Source organism: Eretmochelys imbricata, chromosome 4, assembly GCF_965152235.1.
Source record: "Eretmochelys imbricata isolate rEreImb1 chromosome 4, rEreImb1.hap1, whole genome shotgun sequence".
Taxonomy (NCBI): Eukaryota; Metazoa; Chordata; order Testudines; family Cheloniidae; genus Eretmochelys; species Eretmochelys imbricata.
This window is the reverse complement of record NC_135575.1, coordinates 23875178-23894426: the sequence shown is the minus strand read 5'-3', so window position 1 is coordinate 23894426 and position 19249 is coordinate 23875178. Positions and strand designations below refer to the sequence as shown.

Below are 19249 nucleotides of genomic sequence, written 5' to 3'. Positions count from 1 at the left end.
TGTTGCTCAAGTTTTACATGTGATAACTAGCCTCAATTGTGTGGGAGCATAATTTAAAAGTATGATTGGGAGACCGAAAAAAATCTCTGCTACATTTAAGATAGTGAAATGACTTCAAATTAAATATGCATTGTCCAATCTGATATTACTATTACAGGTAGCTACTGTAAAAGGAGGGAGATATATATAGATGTATAGGTGTGTGTGTGTGTGTGTGTGTGTGTGTGTGTATGTGTATATATATATATATATATATATATATATATATATATACCTATACATCTATAGAAATAGATATCTCCAATATGAAATATCAACAAGCAGAGGTTTTTGGTTTGTGACATAAAGTGTTCCTGGTCTGCATAGTGTATAGTGAGAAATGACTCGTGCTGCGAGATCAAGGATAAGGGAATTTTGCACTGGTGTAGCTACACAAACGTAGTAATGGGATAAAATCCCCAGTGATGCACTGCACCAGTGTCAATGCAGGTTTGCACTGGTGTGACTTACCCCAGTTTGAATAGCAGATAGTCCTAGCCATAGACATGGCTGACCTCAGTCCCATAGAGTAGAATCATAGAATATCAGGGTTGGAAGGGACCTCAGGAGGTCATCTAGTCCAACCCCCCGCTCAAAGCAGGACCAATCCCCAATTAAATCATCCCAGCCAGGGCTTTGTCAAGCCTGACCTTAAAAACTTCTAAGGAAGGAGATTCTGCCACCTCCCTAGGTAACGCATTCCAGTGTTTCACCACCCTCCTAGTGAAAAAGTTTTTCCTAATATCCAACCTAAACCTCCCCCACTGCAACTTGACTCTTTTTTGACTCTTTCTCACATTTTCCAATGTCTACACCATTTGATTCTTAAAGCTGCCTTTACTCCAGAAATAATTAAAGCGTTGGGAAAACAGGGCTTCTAGCAAAAGGCCAAAAGTTAGGTTTCTCTATCTTTGATCTCTCTGCACTTAATGGGCATTAAAGTTTCGTGCCAGCGAACGTGTGGGGAAACAGGAGCCATGATACCTTGCCGCAGACTTAGCATTTTAGAAATGTTAAAGATTCAGCTGAGGGAAGGGGTGCAGGAAGTGAAGGCCCCTTGAAGGGAAACACCATGGGGAAAAGGCACAAAGAGGGTGAAGCTGAGTTTGAAGTGGTGGCTCTGTAGGGAGCTTTAAGCATACTCGCCTGAGCCCTACAACTTATTTTAGAATAATGCCAGGAATGGTCCTCTTCTGATGCAAATTTCCAAGTTAATCTTTTGGTAATTATCACCTCCCCTTTCATCTGAAAATTCTCTGCAATCAATAGACTTTGAGTTAAATGTGGGAGCTGATTTTTTTTTTTTTTTTTAAAGCTGATTTAGCATTCTGTTGGCAATACAGTAGAACATCAGAGTTCTGAACACCTCAGGAACGGAGGTTGTTTGTGACTCTGAACAAAATGTTATGGGTGTTCTTTCAAAAGCTTACAGCTGAACATTGACTTTGAAACTTTGAAAGCTTTGAAACTTTACTATGCAGAAGAAAAATGCTGCTTTCCCTTTATGTATTTAGTAGTTTACATTTAACACAGTACTGTCCTGTATTTACTTTTGTTCGTTTGTCTCTGCTGCTGCCTGATTGCCATCTCCAGTTCCAAATGAGATGTGTCATTGATGGGTCAGTTCGTAACTCTGGCGTTTATAACTCTGAGGTTCTACTGTACCTGGATTTATAGAAACATCATATGGCAGTAATTGCTGTTTTATATGAAAAATAGAGCACTGCCTGATAAATATCAGGTGCATTTAATATCAAGTCAGGAAACTATACTATGCAAGGGTTTTTTAAGATCAAGAGCAATTTTATATATAAGATTATGTAAATCTTCCTCTTATCTTGTGCTTGGTTTTAGATAAATAAAAACACATTTAATTTAACAGGAAACCATGGAGGTTTGTGTGTTGCAAATAGTCACTTACTTGAGAGAAAGGTCAATAATAACACCCAGGATCTGAAAGGGCAGAGAAGCCTATGTCAGCACTGCTGCTCTTTTTTTAAAAACCAGAACCACTTTATAATGTGCATGGGTGTGATTGTTACGCCACAGAGCACTACATCTGAAACAATCTACAGAAGCATTGCTAGTGACCTTCCAGTGAGCCTGTCAATAGTAGCAAGCATAAAACAAACAGCTTAACACACTAAAGCAGAGCCACTTCTCAGTTTATTAGCCTCTTTTATGTGTTTCCATGACACACCCCCTGCTCCTGTGTGTCTGCAGGACTGTCCATTGTTTTTGTTCTGTTTTGTTTTTTCAATGCAAACTCTTCCTTCTCCTGCTGTGAGGGACCAGGAGGTGTAGATTTTAGGCATCCTTGTCTGATGTCTGGCAAACCTGTGCTAATCCCTGGGGGTCTTTTGGTTCTCAAAGGATCTGACTGCTCATGACTAATTCATATGATCTACATCCACATGGAAGCTTTAAACATGTAGTTAACAGACTCTGGCCATAGCTTCCCCTGAGTCTGTGTCTGGCTCCTCTGGGCCTTAATGTCTCTTTAGGCCAATGCTGTCAATGTTGTGTGGGGGGTGGAGGGTGAGAAAATCTGGATTTGTGCTGGAAATGGCCCAACTTGATGATCACTTTAGATAAGCTATTACCAGCAGGACAGTGGGGTGGGAGGAGGTATTGTTTCATGATCTCTGTGTGTTATAAAGTCTGCTGCAGTTTCCACGGTATGCGTCCGATGAAGTGAGCTGTAGCTCACGAAAGCTCATGCTCAAATAAATTGGTTAGTCTCTAAGGTGCCACAAGTACTCCTTTTCTTTTTGATATTAAATCAGGGTTACAAGATGGGGTTGGAACCACTGTGTTAGAACCAGCCCATAGATCACTAGAATTTTAGCTCCTAAATGGGAATGACCAAGGGCATTATCCAGAGCACTATTTATCCCTTCCTTTAATCCCTATCCAACAAGCAAAATCATCCATTTCCAAGGAATAACTTTTGCTGCACAGTGGTTTTTTTATTTATTTATTTTAGATGTGGCAGCAAAGTCATTGCTCATTTCCTGGGAATTGTTGGCCAGTGGGTAATGCGGGGATGCCAGAAACTCTCTACATGCCTGCCTCAGTGTCCCTTGAATGCAGGATCATGTTCCAGGTATCAGAGAATTTGTTTTCCAAGACCCCAGTGTCCTAGAACAACTGGTTAGTGACCCGACGCATCCCACCATTGGTGGTCCCAGCTTATTTTCCCCCCCAGCTTTCCTCATCTTGGAACATGAAGATCGAGGGGTCAGGGTTTTAGGTTGCCATTGGCAGCAGCGCCAGAGTATGTGGAGGCAGCAGATTTTGAGGGCATCAGAAGTAGGATTGCCAGGTGCCCAGTTTTCGACCAGAAAGTCCGGTCGAAGGGGGACCTGTAAGGTGTCCGGTCAAAAGTACTGACCGGACACCAAAGGTCCAGTTACCACTTGTAAGGGCACTGAAACAGGAGGATTGCTGCCTGCAAATGCCACCACCAGCCTGCCCCCTGCCAGCCTGGCCTGGGGATTGGGAGGGGCCAGAGCACCGTGGGGCGGGCACCGGGTAGTCAACCCATACCAGCCCCTTCTCAGCCAGGGCCACCTCCTACCTGCAACTCCTGACTAGGCAGGCAAGCAGGCTCTGGGTCAGCTCCAAGCCTGACTCTGCAGGGCACAGGAAAGTCCTGAGAGGGGGGGAGAGACTGGAACCAGCAGGGAGTAGGGCAGGGGGGGATCAAGCAATGGGTGGGAGGGTGTAGTGTCCAATCTTAAGAAATTGGAAAGTTGGCAGACCAAGTCAGAAGGGGCATATTGGGAACATCAGTAAAACTAACCTGTGCTGTTGCTTCAGTGCACTTTCCTTGTACCATTTGAAATGTGCAGTTCCTGTCTATTCTCCTCCACTGTATAGAGCCTGGCTTTGTATTGTTGAATACCGTGTAAACTATTTATTATTTATTTGCATTACGCTCGTGGCAAGGGGCGCCAGCTGAGATTGAGGCTCCATTGCACTGGGCCTTGTATATACCCAGAGTAAGAGTCAGTCACTGTCTTGAAGAGCCCAAGATGTAAATAAAACAAAATCCATATAAAGTATTATTAATAATATAATCTCCTTGTTAAAACAGATTTACTCAGATCATAGGTGCCAACTTCCTCTACTGGGGGGGTTCTCAATTTCTGCCCTACCCCCTCCTCAGCCCACTCCACCCCACCCCACTCCACCCCTTCTTCCAAGACTCCCCCACTCACCCACCCCGCCTCTTCCCGCCCCCATTCCACCCCTTCCTCAAGCCCTATCCCCACCCGCCTCTTCCCCCAAGGCCCCAACCTCGCCCTGCCTCTTCCCTCCCCCAAGCGTGACCTGTCCCCGCTCCTTCCCCTCTCTCCCAGCACGTCCTGCATACCACAGAACAGCTGTTCCGTGGCTGCAGGAGGCACTGAGAAGGACAGGGGAGGAATTGATCAGCAGGGCCACCGGGGGGCGGAAGGCACTGAGGGAAGCCAGGGGAGCTCCCACAGAGTTGGCGCCTATGACTCAGATCCTCTGTGTGGTTGGAGAGGAGAAATCAAATCTGCAACCCCGTGCTCTGGGTTGTCCCTCGGCCTCTGACTGCCATATGCTAGGACTAGATGACAGGGGATGGACCACTTGATGATTGCCCTGTTCTGTTCGTTCCCTGGTATTGAATACGTCTATCCTGATACATGGATTTTAAAACCAGGATAGAAGTAGTAAAGTAGAACACACGAGTCAGGCTAGAGAGAGATTCCTTAAATGAAGGGGGTGTGTGTGGGTGTGTGTGTAAAAGATCTCGTGGTATTTTTCATAAGAGTATGGAGTGTATGCTGTGTACTTGATGAGAATTTCACTCCTTGCACTTTTGTGTAGTGTGATGTGTGCCTTTTACCCTCAGCATCAGAGATGGCTGCATTTCAGAGATGTGTCTAATTACTAAAGCACTTTAGGATCTTTTTGATATCAATGGCAGTCACTGTATATACAGTAAAATATTAGAAAAAATGTACAAGTAATGAGAATATTTATCTGCTCAATTTATCGCAAAGATTCAGTTATTTTGATGCTTTTTCTATATAATTTTTGAACACTGAAGGGTGTTTACATTAGAAAAAGCTACTGGGCCAGATTCAAACCTGATGCAACTCTGTTGAAGTTACTAGAGTTGTGCTTGTGTATACTAGGTTTCAATTTGGCCCCTTTTTCTTAAGAGACTGATTTCTGGCATTAAAGCTTATGCTCTTTGGGGCAGGGACCATGTTTTTGTTGTGTTTGTACAGCGCCTAGCACAGTGGGGCCCTGGTCCATGACAGGGACTCCTTGGCACTACCACAATACAAATAATAAATGATGATGATGATGATTTATTATTATTAAGGTTTAAAGAGATCACTTCGGGCTGGTGCATTCGAAATGCCTTTAGAAACATTGGTACACATTGCTGAGGATAGCAGTAATTCCTTGAGAATCCCTTTGCAGCTAGTCGGTGTCAAAGGGAGGCAGTTTGGTTGTAATCTCAGGGCATGGCGACACTTGCAGATGTAGAGCGCTGTGAGTTAAACCCACCTTCGTACAGCACAGTAGGGAAAGTGCTGCAGTCTGTCCACACTGACAGCTGCAAACACACTGCAGGTGCTGCAAATGTGGCCACACCAGTGGCATTGGGAGCGGTGCATTGTGGGCAGCTATCCCACAGACCACCTCTTCCCGTTCTGGCCCTGTGGCTTGTGGGAAGGGGGTGGGGAGTGCGGGGCATTCTGGGTCCTGTCCCAATGCCCCTTGATACATCGGTTTGCATCCCAGCATTCCCTTTGCTTCCGTTCACATTTGGCACCATCTTTCAACAGTTTTTGTACTGCGTGCTCTGTCTTCCCTTTCGCTCTGTGGGAATGGAGCCTGAACTGCTGAGGAATATGCTGACGAGTCTCACCAGCACGTCACGTTTGGCAGTCAAGTTATTCCTCAAGATTCAAAGTGACAGCGAGGACTCCAACGATGATATCAACTCGAGTAACGCATATGACACGAGTTTGCTTGCTTAAAGGCTCGCTGGCGCTCTTTGTATGGGAAGCTGGACCTGGCCGATAACAGCATTCTTGTGGTTATATCTGCGTGCTGTACCCTCCATAACATTTGTGAAGGGAAGGGTGAAAGATTCACTCAGGCATGGAACTCGGAGGTTCAACACCTGGAGGCTGAATTTGAACAGCCAGAGAGCAGGGCTATTAGAGGGGCACAGTGCAGGGCTGCAAGAATTAGGGATGCCTTGAGGGAGAAATTTGAGGCTGAAAGCCAACAGAAATGTCTGGTGTGGTGCCCTGCACAGGAGTGAAGTGCGGTAGGAATCTGTGTTTTCTACGTATGCTACACTGACTTGCAGTGCCTGTTGCTTTCCTGGGCTAAGGTTTCTTTTACGTTATGCAATAATAAAGATGTTTTCAAAGCCAAAAAATCAGTTTATTGAAAAGAAAAACAACACAACTGCTTGGGAATCACAAAGGGCAAGGGGGTGAGGTGGGGTGGGGAACGGTACAATCACAGATTTGTGTATGTCCTGTCTGGAGTGCTGTGCAATGCGTGCTGCACTTCAGGATGGCTACACTGCATGGTGATGGGGGTTGAGTGCAGTGTGTAAGGGTCATAGTTTTCAGGGCTGGATGGTGAAGCTATGGGTGTTGGAGGCAGCAGGTGGCGGTAAGAACCCGGATGTTGGGGAAAGTGGTTTGGAGGTGATGTGGTGGCACAATGGAAAGAGTTTGGGGACAAGGGCTGCGGGGGAGGGCGGGGGTGGTAGTGCTCTGCCTGCCTGGTTACAAGCGCCTGGATCGAGTCTGCTTGGCACTCCATGATGCTTATCAGCCGCTCTGTGCTTTGGTGCCAGCAATCTGCATTCTGCTGGAGGACCCTCCTTTCACTCTCCCGCCACTTCTGCACTTTTTTGTTTTCATTAGTTGAATTCTGCATGACTTCATGCAGCATGTCCTCTTTGCTTCTACATGGCCTCCTCCTGATTCTTTGCAGCCTCTCGGCCGTTGATAACACAGACAGCTGAGATCTCAAGGTTGCATCTGTAAAGGCAAAATGCAACACTTAACAGAGGCAGCATTGTTCACGCCAGACAGAGCAATGATTCCCCTGTACTCAAGAGCAAGCACAGTCTACACAATAGCATAATTTGCCTGTCCCAAAGCGAGCGCACATAACACACGGGAGCCCCAAAAGTGTGAGTAAGCACAGGGTCAAGTGTGACTGATGGTTTTACAGCTATACTGTCCTCTGGGTTTCTGTGCCTTGGGGAGAGCCAACAGCGGCAGGGGGCCCCTATACTGAACACTGTCCCCACATTTTCCACAGCAGTTCATCCTGGAAGCTATCTCGCTGCTGAGGGTGACCTGGGAAGCAAGGGAGGGTCGTCTTCTGCAATGCGGCTTCTTCCGTGGCCCATATGCAGCGCGCCTGTGTGCAGCAATGGTCCCCCCGCCCCTCATGGCACAGGGGCACAGACAAATTAGCCTGACTGGGAAAAGAAACACAGTGGGTCTCCCGAGAAACCTGCGCAAGTGCATTGCCCAAGTTCTTGCTGAGACCTTTGAAGAGATCACTGAGGCCGATTACCGTGATGTGAGAGAGCACGTCAATGCCCTATTCCGCACCTAGGCATGCATGCAGCCCTAACTCTCCTCACCCCAAGAGCCCGCACCGAATAACTTCCTTCCCAAAATAAAAGCCGCTTACCGGGAACCTCCTCTGGTGTTTATCCTTCCCCCAAGCACCGGCCACCGTGACTGGCTACCTTCCTCCTGGCTTGAGAACAGCTCCTGGCTGCATGCCTCTAGGGATTCCGGGGTGTCTTCCTCCGCCGGAGCACCCTCGCTCCCGCTTTGCTGCTGCCCCTCCTCCTCCTCCTCCTCTTGCCTTGTTGAACTGGGCTTTGAAGTGTCCATGGTGGTCCTCGGAGTGGAGGTGGAGTCGGCCCCAAGTATCGCGTCCAGCTCTTTGTAGAAACAGCAGGTTGCAGGGGCAGCACCGGAGCGGCTTTTTGCCTTGCGGGCTTTGCTCTAGGCATTCTGCAGCTCCTTCACTTTAACCCTGCACTGCAGTCATGGCCCCTTTCCATCAGACCCCTTGATATCTGCCCGAAGGTATCGTAATTCCTACGGCTGGAGCGCAGCTGGGACTGGACACCTTCCTCCCCTAAACACTGAGGGAGTCCAGCACCTCGCCATTGCTCCATACTGTGGATCTCCTGGCGCGTGGAGGCATGGTCACTTGGAAAGATTTGCTTAGAGCACTCCACGCCTGGCTGAGCAAACAGGAAGGGGATTTTCAAAATTCCCAGAGAATTTAAATGGTAGGTCTGACGGTTGGTCACCTGAGGGCAGGGCAGTAGAGTTTAAAGTGATGACCAGAGTGGCTAGCACAGGCATTGTGGGACGCTTTTGGAGGCCGATCAGAGCCCACTAACAGACCAGGGCGTCCACAGTGAGGCCGCGGCGCTCCAGCGGGGGCACAGCAAACGTTATTCCACTCGCTGAGGTGCAGGACCAGCAGCGCTGTAGCCGCGGAGACAGAGCGCTGTACGTGCCTTGCCAGTGTGGATGGGGAGTGAGCTAGTGTGCCCGGGGCTCCTTTACTGCACCGTAACTCGCAAGTGTAGCCAAGCCCTCAGTCTTATACCATTAGTCCAATTCACTAGGACACACAGCTCCACCATGGACCTGTGCACATGGCTGGAATAGGTCATTGTATTTTCAATGTTTCTTAAAAAGAAAAGGAGGACTTGTGGCACCTTGGAGACTAACAAATTTATTTGAGCATAAGCTTTCGTGAGCTTTCGGATGCACATCGATGAAGTGAGCTGTAGCTCACGAAAGCTTATGCTCAAATAAATTTGTTAGTCTCTAAGGTGCCACAAGTACTCCTTTTCTTTTTGCGAATACAGACTAACACGGCTGCTACTCTGAAACAAGTGTTTCTTAGTCACTCATGACATTTTTGAAACACAAATAAACTTCTAGTTAAGTTATGGTGAATTAGGCAAGAGGCTTTGCTCACTGTTTCATGAAATTGTATCTGTGCTGTAAATACAAAGGATATAAGTTTGGCATCTTGCTTAGGTATGTCGCATTTCCAGTAGCCTCTAAGGTTGGGATCTGTGCTAGCAATTTATGCCAGTACAGTTGTGTCGATTCAGGGGTGATTTTTTTTAAAATGACATTTCTATACTGGCAAAAGCTTTAGTGTAGATGAAATTATACCAGTTTAAAAGTACTTCTGCCACTGTAGCTGATTTCTTTCGGGAAACCATTATAAGCTATACCAGCAAAAGCACCCTTTTGCAAGTATAAGCTGCATGTAGACTAGGAGGGTTTGCTGGTATAGCATCCTTTCTGCTGTAGACTAAGAGGGCCTAACCTGGTTGGCCTCTATGCACTACATTAACATTATTATTAATTATTTGCCTTGTGGTAGCACCGAGAGACACTAACTGAAATTAGGGCTCTTTGTGTTAGGTGCTGTATATAGTTAAATAATAACTGAAGTGCTGCTGATTCCCGTGTTTTTTCCTGTTCTGAGGACAAACAGATTTCAGTCCCCAGAGCTTTCAGCCTGGCACTTTTGACTTGCACAAAATTCACTGGAAAGAAAAAGATCTCTTTCACTTAATGGCTCAACAGCCGTAAGTTGCATTTTCAGGACAACTGGATTCTGATCTCCCTTGGATCATGTCTGTGACTTTATGGCTGTTTAAATCCCCAAAGCTATGCATTTTTTTCTTTTTCCATTGTGACTCAGGACCCATCCAATCCCTTCGTCATTAGAAAACCAGTTGTTTTCCCAGCGTACTTGGGTTTGACATTCATTGATTGTGTGTATGTGGCAGGGCTTTGTCTATTAAGAGCAGGACACAGTTGCATCAAAGGATGTTCTGTTCCTGTCCTCCCCGCAAGAAGCGAGAGCTACGTGCCTGACGTGATGTCATAGGTCTGGAGTCAGGACTGCAATCTGCAGAAGACATGCCTGCAGCAGGGTGAAAACAAATATCGACAGGAAATGCAAGCAGGCATGGCATGCACAGGGATCACGTAGGATGCTTCCCCCTAGAGGGACCTGTTGTGCCTTTTCACGTCGTCACGTCAATTTAAAAAGCAAAAATCTTGCTGCTGCTGATACCCGTGTTGTGTTTTTAATCTTCCTGGTGATCTTCGTCTGGCGGACTAGCAATTACTTCCTCGTGCCAATGCAGTTCCTTGCTGGAACCTTTTGTCTCCCTAAGAGGCTGCGTGTGTTTTTCTCAGGAGCAGCCATTGGTTGCCGTGTCCTCTGATTGTCAGCCTCAGCAGTGGAATCGTTGTGGGGGAAAGTTTCCAGTTACCAGGCTGGCAAGCCCACAGAAGAGGAGGAGGTAGGCAGACAGAACTGTTGCAGCTGCGATGCCTGATTGGCTGGACGCTTCAGCTGCTTCTCTGGAACAAAAGGTCAAGGAGTACTGCAGCAGCAGATCAGACCGCATTACTTTTACTTGCAGAAGTTTGGAGAGGGTACTTGGGAGCTAGCTTCCCAGAGTGGAAGTAGCTTGCTGTATTCTCCTCCAGTGAGTTTTCTCTGTGTCGCGTATTGCAGTATTAATCCTGCGCCTCTCTCTTGTGGCTAGGAAATAGGAATGCACTAGTGTGAGAAGATCTCCGCTGCAGAGAAAAACCTGTTGGGGGAAGAAACAGTTGTATGTTACCAATATAAACTTTCATTTCAGGAATGGCTTGTGAAATCATGCCTCTGCAAAGGTATATTGCTGTTGTTTTGTTTTGTTTTTTTTACTAGCTATTATTTAGATTCATGTAGACATTAATCATTAACAGGGTTGGAGTGATGCCATGGCAGTAGCACTTGTACATTGTAATAGCACTGTATATTATGTATGGATGACTTCTTTCTAACAGTTTACAGGATATGATTTTTTTTTTCATTGCTGCGTGAGACTTGTGTAGTTGTTTAAAAGTTCATCTTATTCCTGATTAGCCTCAATGTAAAAATACTAGACTTGCCTCCTTAATCTCCTCCACCTCAAACATGTCTTGCCTATTCTTTATAGCAAATAGCTGAATTTCTAGAGTTCCTGAGGCAGGTTTACAGGATGTGTCTGACCATCTCTTTACCAATTCTTTGGAGCATATGAGCCACATCTTTGCTTTGTTTTCTGTGTGAAGGATTCAGTCATAAGTGCTGGAACTAAGGGTGTGGGAAATGCTGCAGCACCCCCTGGCTTGCAGTGGTTTCCCTTATACCCAGGGTTTACAGTTTGGTTCAATGGGTCTTAGCACCCCCACTATAAAAATTGTTCCAGCACCCCTGATTTCAGTGCTTAGTACAAACATGACCCCATTCCTTTCCAGGGAGCCTACCATGATGACACAGATGGGTATTTTGAAAGGGTGCGAAGAGATTTAGATGCCCAAATAACTTTCAATGGGATTTGAGTGCTTAAAAGCCCTTTTTGCTGTTGTAAATTTCTCTCCTATTGATGGACAGGGAGTTCCCATCCCTTTCCTGTAATGTATAGCTGTTGTGCAGTAATGAAGAATTAACAGCTGGACTGACAGAACACAACTAGAGATGCCCTGATCCTCTGAATACTTTCATCCAGATACATGTCAGGTGTAATCCTCCTTTGTAGTTGCCTTAGAAACAGGAAAAGCTGGGGTTTTCACTGGACTGTTCTCTTTTCATAGCACCTGGACACACAGCTCCTTAGAAACAACTGCTGATGTGTGTCTGTGCTAAAACACTGTAGGGTAAACTGCAACTGGGCTCTTAAAATGGAAATATGTAACCAATTAAGGGGGAAATGTAATCAGTCCCTTGATTATGTCATTAATATTTTTGCTGGCTGGTGTTTTAATTTTCTAAATGGTGTGTTTCCTTTCCTCTTCAATAAAATATGGTGAATATTCACCTTCATGCTAAACTAAAGACCAGTGAATGCAGTAAGTGATTGATCCGTGCTTTTTCAGCATTGTTCTAAGGAGTTAGCGTTGTTAACAGCTTCTCTAAAGTTGCTGTATTTTCCTTGCAATGATAAATAGGAATTGAATTTGATGTCCAAACCATATTGCCCTGCTCCTGGACGCAATGTACTGTGGAACATGGAGAATCAGCTCTGTAGGCAGATGTGGGGGAGCTCTGTTTTGCAGTGATGCAGTCAAGAGGCCTTCATGTGGATGTCTGCAGAGAAACAGAAGTACTGTCTGTGCCTTACAGGATCAAGTATTCACTGTGATGATTTCAATTCCAAGATACTGTCTCTCTGCCGTCAGAACCAGTGGCTGTTACTGTGTTCTCTGCAGCAGCCTCTTGACTGTAAATGTGTGCTCTTCTGGGGAAAGTAGCTCTTATTCACAGGGCTGTCTTGACTATGCTCCTTGTTTCTGTTAGTTGAAATGATTTAACTTGAGAGCAATTAGAAATGCAATGTGTTTGAACAATAATGCAGTTGATTAAGAAAGGAAGCTTTTTTAAAATTCTTAATCGGTGATGAAACTGTGCACATGGTGTAGAATCATTTGGGTTTCCTATTTTAAAGTAACAGTTTAGAATAGACACATGAATATTGTATCTCCTTGGTTTCTACACCCCCTAAATTCCCTTAATCTCTAGACAGATGCACATAAAGTCCTGCGGGCACCCTACAACATCATTCTCTCCACCACACAATTCTTTCATCCTAAAACTTCCTAACGTAAAATCTCCTTTCTTCCTACACTGTGTTTTCACTGCAAAAAAGGTGGTGGTGGGGTTTACAGAGGAATCACTGTGCCTTTCCGATCCTGTGCCTTACCTTTTGTAGCGGAGACAAGGGACCCGGTGTTGACCTTGCTTAGTTTACTTAATGATAAAAGTGCAGTGCCTTGGCACCATTAATACTTTACAGATGGAGAGCTGATGTGTGTTACGGTATCCTGTGGTAAAACGTATTTTTTTCGGCAGTGAAGACAGAGCCTTAGATTCCTGGGTGCACTGCTCCCATTGGCTAGGCAGACTAGTGACAACTTCCAAGTGCTACTCCACAGACCAGCAAATGAAAGCACTTGTGCAATGAGCTTCAGTCCCCTTCTCCCTTTTCAGAAAACAAATATCTTCCCAGCAACCACTAAATTTTGGCCTGAATCCTGCAGTGATATCTGTGTGGATGAACCTCTGCATCATGGACCAGGGCTCATAAGCACAAAATAGACTGTAAGGTCTTGGGGACCCAGACCATCTTTCTGTGATGTGTTTATGCCATGTCCACAACTGTTGGTCTCTGATCTATATCTGAATCTAGCCCGAAAAATCAAAATATTTCATTTTGTACATGAAATATCATTCAGTACTTCTGAATTTTTGTTTTTGTTTTGTTTTGTTTTCATTTTGGCAAAATAGACACACGTTGGCAAAATGTTTTGGTTGACCCAAATCTGCTTTTTTCGGCAAAGAAAGTTTCAGCTGAAAAATTTGCCCAGCTCTAATCAAGATATTCATGTCGGGGAAGGTCTGTCTAGATATCACAGAATATTATATAATTATCTATGCACGTAACCATGTGTACTGTACATACACATTTCATGCTATATATAGATGTTTATCGAAGGAATGGTATGTGAATAGACATGCTGTCTTTGTAAGAGAGAAACACAGTATACGTGTCCAGGGCATACTTTCTTGTGGTGCATGAGGTGGAATGTCGAGTGTATGTGGTACTTCTTTGTTCCCAAAACACTTATTGCACTCCTGTTTTTCAAAGTCAGCATCAGGAAATGACATTTTTCATTTCATTTAGTTAATACAGGGGTTCTCCAATTTTGGGGTCCTGACCCACAGTTTGAGAACCGCTGAGTTAATACATTAAGTATTCTTCTGAATAACAGTAACATAATTTTATTATTAGCAGTACTATTGACTCAAAATTTCTTATTTATTTTAGCTGAGTGTGTGTATCATATTACAGACTTCATGAAGTTGAAACATGTGGCTGCTTTCACAAAATGTACCTTCCACATCTCAGGTTCAAGGAGCTGGCTGATAAGAGAGCCATGTATGTGATTTAGATTCTCAGTGGCCTCTAATTTTTTTACAATCTGCCAGAAATTAACAAATTGGAGGAAGGAGTAAGAAAACCATGTCAGATATTTTTAAACCCTTTTATGGGCTGATGAGTGTAGCTAATGATTTCCAACTGGGCTGCTGGTGATGCCGAACTCCCTTTGTTCCCAATCTGATTGTTTCATTTACCGTCTCTGTTTTTATGAGTACAACTGTATTTTAGCTGGAGTAAAATGTTCCTATTCTAGTGTGTTTTCTTCTTGGTGGAATTGTGGACAGGTTGTTTGTTTTAGCTTTTCTTTTTCAGAGCAATGAGCAGCTGATCAGAAAGTTGTATTGTAAGATAAACCTGATGAAATCATATTGATCCTTTGAGTTCGTTGGAGGGAGGGTGATACAGAAATCCAAAGTGCTTTATAAACATTAGTGAAATAAGCTTCACCGTTGAACTCTGGGGGGTAGAGATTGGAATTATTAAACCCATTTTACAGGTGGGGAAACTGAGGTACAGATCATAAATGACATATGCAAGGTCAGACATGAAGACAATGACAGAGCAAGGAATACAGTCTATATCTCTTGACTTCAAGTTCCAGGCCTGATCTGCTAGATCTGTGACTCAGTGCCTATTGAAACCACTGAATGGGAGTCTTTCCATTGACCTCCATGAGAGTTGGCTTCCAGCTCCTAAAGTGCAAGCCGATCTGCAAATCTTCTCATTTATTAAGCTTTGCCTCCAGTTTTTTTTCTGTGATAAATATTCTGGATGTGATCAACATTGTAAATGAAATATAGTATTGTTAACTTGAACTATCTGTAACCAAGTTCAATTACTTTCTCTTGCCAGCAACGGCAGATCAGAGAAGAAAATCTAGATTTTTATTCTGAAAGATTGGGCCTCTCCATATGTTCACTTGACACCCATCAACTTTTTAGAAGCAGTCCAGAAACAAAAAGGCTTACAGTTACTTAGTCAGTTTGGTTCCTTTATTGTGCAATGTGTGTGAAAGTGATTGTACATCTTGCCACTGTTAAATTCTAGGAAAGGGTGCAACTTTGGCTGGAGTACACTTGGAGTCATTCCTTCCACCTCCTTCTAACCTATTTTCTGGTTTTATCCAACTGGAGAGCATTGCCAAACCACAAATAAGGAGACAAAACTCTGCCCTGTCTTCTTTCTTTTTTTTTTTAAGATTAAAATTAGTTGAGATTTATGATTAAAAAAGAAGGAAGGAAGGAACAGGATTGAATACTATTTACAGCAGCTTACAAAGATAAACATATCAGTAATATAACAAGATACAAGCAGAAAATAATTGTACAAAATTACACAATCATAAGTTTCCACAACATGCAAATAAACAAAATTAAATATAAATATGGCCTGTAGTTTGCAGGGGGAAGGGCGTGATTCCACTCTGCTTATCGTGCTGTTATAATTAGCGCTACAGTTTTATCACAGAAATTTTTAATACATTTCATAGCAGAGGTGTGTGGGAAAAGATAAGTCAGGGAAAGGTGGGAGTGAGGAGCCCATAGGGGGGGTTTTGGAGAACAAGCCCGCCCACACTCACTCTTCTGCGATGGCTCCTGTCTCATGGGGCTGGGCCTGACTGGGTGTTGCAACATGGCCCACGTGCTCGTAGTACCAGTCCATAGATGGAGACAGAGGGACAGATGGACCAAAAGTGAGTGGCATTGCAATCCCATGCGCTAGGTCACAACGCTGATCAAATTTGGCTCACTTCCCCTCTGTCTCCATCTACAGAAGGGTAGATGCTCCAACTGAATGGGCCAGGTCACAATGCCTGGAACGGGGAGCCAGGCCCAGCTCTGTGGGACAGGAGGTACTGCTGATGGGTCATGAACTTCATTCAAATTCACAATTACCTTGAAAACCTCTGCACCAAAATCGTAGCCGTATTAAAATAATTTCTCTTTCCACGCTGCTGTTTTGTAATGTGAGAACACTAGCAAAATATACAGCAAAACTCTGACCAGGCTGAAGGAAGTGTCACTGCTCTTTTTGAGTCTGCAGTCCTTCATCTCCTTGTCATCAGGAATCAGTATATATTATTGAGGCAGTGCACATGTAGATACTTGGTTGTGGTTTAAATGATACGTGCCTATACTGTATAGTGGATTTCTCTCAGGTTAAAAGAGAATGACTTCCTATTATAGACTTGGTACTGATGCCTGAGTCTTGTTGTTGAGACATAGGTTAGCTAATAATAAGACCTTCTCAGTGGTACGACATACTAATCCTGCACATTTCTCTCAGCTTGTTTTTATAAAATTGGCCATTTTTAAAATGCCAGATAAATCAGTGCTTTGATCAGCACAGATGCTCAACCTCATACTAAGAGGTCATTCTGCCTTCCTTGCAGCCTGCAGTCATACCACCACAAGCCATTATCTTACAAGCTAAGGCAGGGTCTACTTGGGTCAACACTTGGATGAGAGAAAGAGAAAGTCTCCGGTTTTGTGGAAAATGGAGTAGGAGACTCCTCTGACCCTTCTAAGTCAATGCCAGGCTGGTCCCCGAAATATTGTTAAGGGCCTTTTAGATTATATATGTGGCATAGGTTCAGGAGAAAGATAACTGTTATTGAATAGATATCTAATGCTTTGTTGCATAGGCCCTAATCAGCAAAAGTACTTATTTGCCTAACTTGATTTCAGTGGGATTGCTGACATGCTTAAAGTTATACACGTCCTTAAGTACTTTACTGCACTGAGGCCATCAGGAAGAGAAGTGCTACAGACATAAAATCTTTCTGAAATTTGCTGGATATGAAAGTTGATCTTTAGGTCATCCACAGAACAAATGAAGAGCACTGGTCTCTGTTTAAACAAAGACAGGTCATGCCAACAGTTACTCCACAGTGGTTTCTGAAATGCCACAGCACCCCCTCTGTAATTAAAGTAGGAAACCACAATGGTATCTCTTAATAACTGAAGTAAATGTTGATTTTTAATGGTGACCACTCAGAGTGCTGAAACAGCTGTTACAACTTTGTTAAACTTGTGTTTCCTCTTATTTACATAAAGGAAGCTGGATTTTATTTCTACCAGTTATTATGCCGCCTCCTTTCTTTTTTCTCCATCACCCACCTTGATAGTATGGCTAATGTTTTTGGTATGAAGCTTCTTCTCTTCAAAGAACCTGAAATATCCTGATAATATTTCTCATTAGCAATCCTTCCCTTTCTCCCATGGTTGTGGAGGAGGAGAGTACAAGGGAACAGTTGTGATGTTAAGAAATCACATGCAATAAAGATTAATCAGGTATGTCAATCTTGCACCTTTCACTCAGACCACGTCGGCTTTAAAAAATAATGGAGTGCTGAAGAATCTGTGGGGAAAACTGTACATTCAGTGCAAAATACTACCATACCGTGATATATCGGTTTTCTGTGAGGACTGTTTTATGTTTCCAATAACTTCATTATGCAATATTCTATAGAGATTTATAAATATTGAAGATCAAAATAAGCAAAACAAAAAAGTGCCACTAAAATCTTTTGCAAAAGAAAAGTGTTGCTGTCTCTTACACATGTGCATTAGCCTTACACGCTCATTGTGAATGGAAGGAAGAAAACTAGACTGTGATATCTTTTTGGTCTCAGAATAGCAGATCTCCCAGTTGAGCCCAAAATAACAAAACCTGTTTTAGCATAGATACCAGTAGTAAACTGATACCGTTGGCTTTTCCATGGCGCCTCCAATTGTCTGTATTAAAAGTAGCAACAACAGTGTATTTCCATAAAAAGTGTTGTGACAAAAAATAAATTGATCTATTTTGAAGTCCAGAATAGCTTTTTAAAATGTGATGGAGAGGAAAGAAGAGCCTTTATTTTTATCTAACTTTTGGGGACAGAACAAACATGCAGTCTATGGCACAGCAGTAGGAAAACATGACCTTGGCTGAATAGTATACTCTACTGATGTCTAGCTCCTTTGTCTCCACTGCAAAACATTGACCTTTCAGTCAAAGTACATTTTGAACTATTCTAATTTAAAACAAATGAAGGATTAAAATCAAGGTCCTTCCCAGTCTCTGTACCTTTGCAGAGCTGCCTTTCTGACAAGGGTGTGATTGTGGAGAGCTCTAGCCAAGTACAGGACTGGCCATTTGGTATCCTGGGCCGTAAGGGTTCTGGGATATCCTGGGGTGAAAAGTTTGTCAGTCCTCAGTACTGGTTACCCTAATCAAAAACTATCAGTCCAAATGGACAAGAATTTAGCTCAAGCTCTGGGAAAGGCTCACCTGTTCTCTTACTTTATCTAACAAGAAATATGAGGAATATTGTTTTTAAAAAATATTCTTCACTGAGAGCATGAACACAGGTCAGCTGCAGGTACAGCCTACCTTTCATGACCATGGGAAAGGGAAATAATTTCCAGGATAGGTACTCACAGATGCATTGGCTGTGAATGTTTGGCCTTCAACCAGAGGCACAGTGGAACCTTGAGAACTTGCCATATGATGGTGGGAACATCTTTGGGGAGCCAGTGGAGTCCATCCTTACAAAGGCTCAGGAAAGCAGTGGCGCAGCTTTGTATTTTATAAGCATTCAGAAGTTTAAATTCAGATTTCCACATTCGTAATAATAGTTGTCCAGTGTGTGTGTGTTGGTCAGTTTTTGTAGAGAAAACAATAACCCTCTTTTGACTTGAACTGAGTCAGAGTTCATGAATACATCCCTTACAGTGTGTTACCTGCATGGCACAATTCCTGCCAGGCTATATTGACTGCTGGCTAAATATAGTGCAAGGGTGTTTTTGTTGTTTGTTTTGGATTATGACAGTGTACCAATAAACAGTTCAAACTTCATGGATGTCAAAGCATTAAATATTTTTTTGGTTTGTTCTTTATGGGTAATATGTTTTGTGTGTTTTTCCATAAGAAAAATATTTGCTTCAAGATCAAGTAGCCTATTATGTGTTACACCAGCTAGGGAACATTACTGGCATTCTACCAGTCTTTCAAATCAGATTTTTTTTTCATCAGCTCAGTAGGAGACAGGAATGCAACATTTCTTTAGCAGCAAGGACAACTAAAGATAAATGCATTGAGATTATTATTATTTATTATTTATTTTAGCAGCAAGGACATGATCAGGATTTAGATGTTGCT

At 43.6% G+C, this 19249-nt stretch overlaps 1 protein-coding gene across 2 annotated transcripts in view; it reads left to right on the top strand.

Annotated features, from left to right (window-relative positions):
• FAM13A (family with sequence similarity 13 member A) overlaps positions 1-19249 on the top strand; it is a 188753-nt gene that overhangs the window by 101829 nt on the left and 67675 nt on the right. Inside the window, exon 1 of one of the 2 annotated variants that reach the window (XM_077815022.1) lies at positions 10558-10814. The exons of the other annotated variant lie outside the window; for it this stretch is intronic. Coding sequence (XP_077671148.1) covers positions 10786-10814 — 29 coding nt within the window. The 5' untranslated portion in view covers positions 10558-10785. Of the gene's footprint in view, positions 1-10557; positions 10815-19249 lie in introns of those variants that run through there. 2 annotated transcript variants of the gene reach the window in all.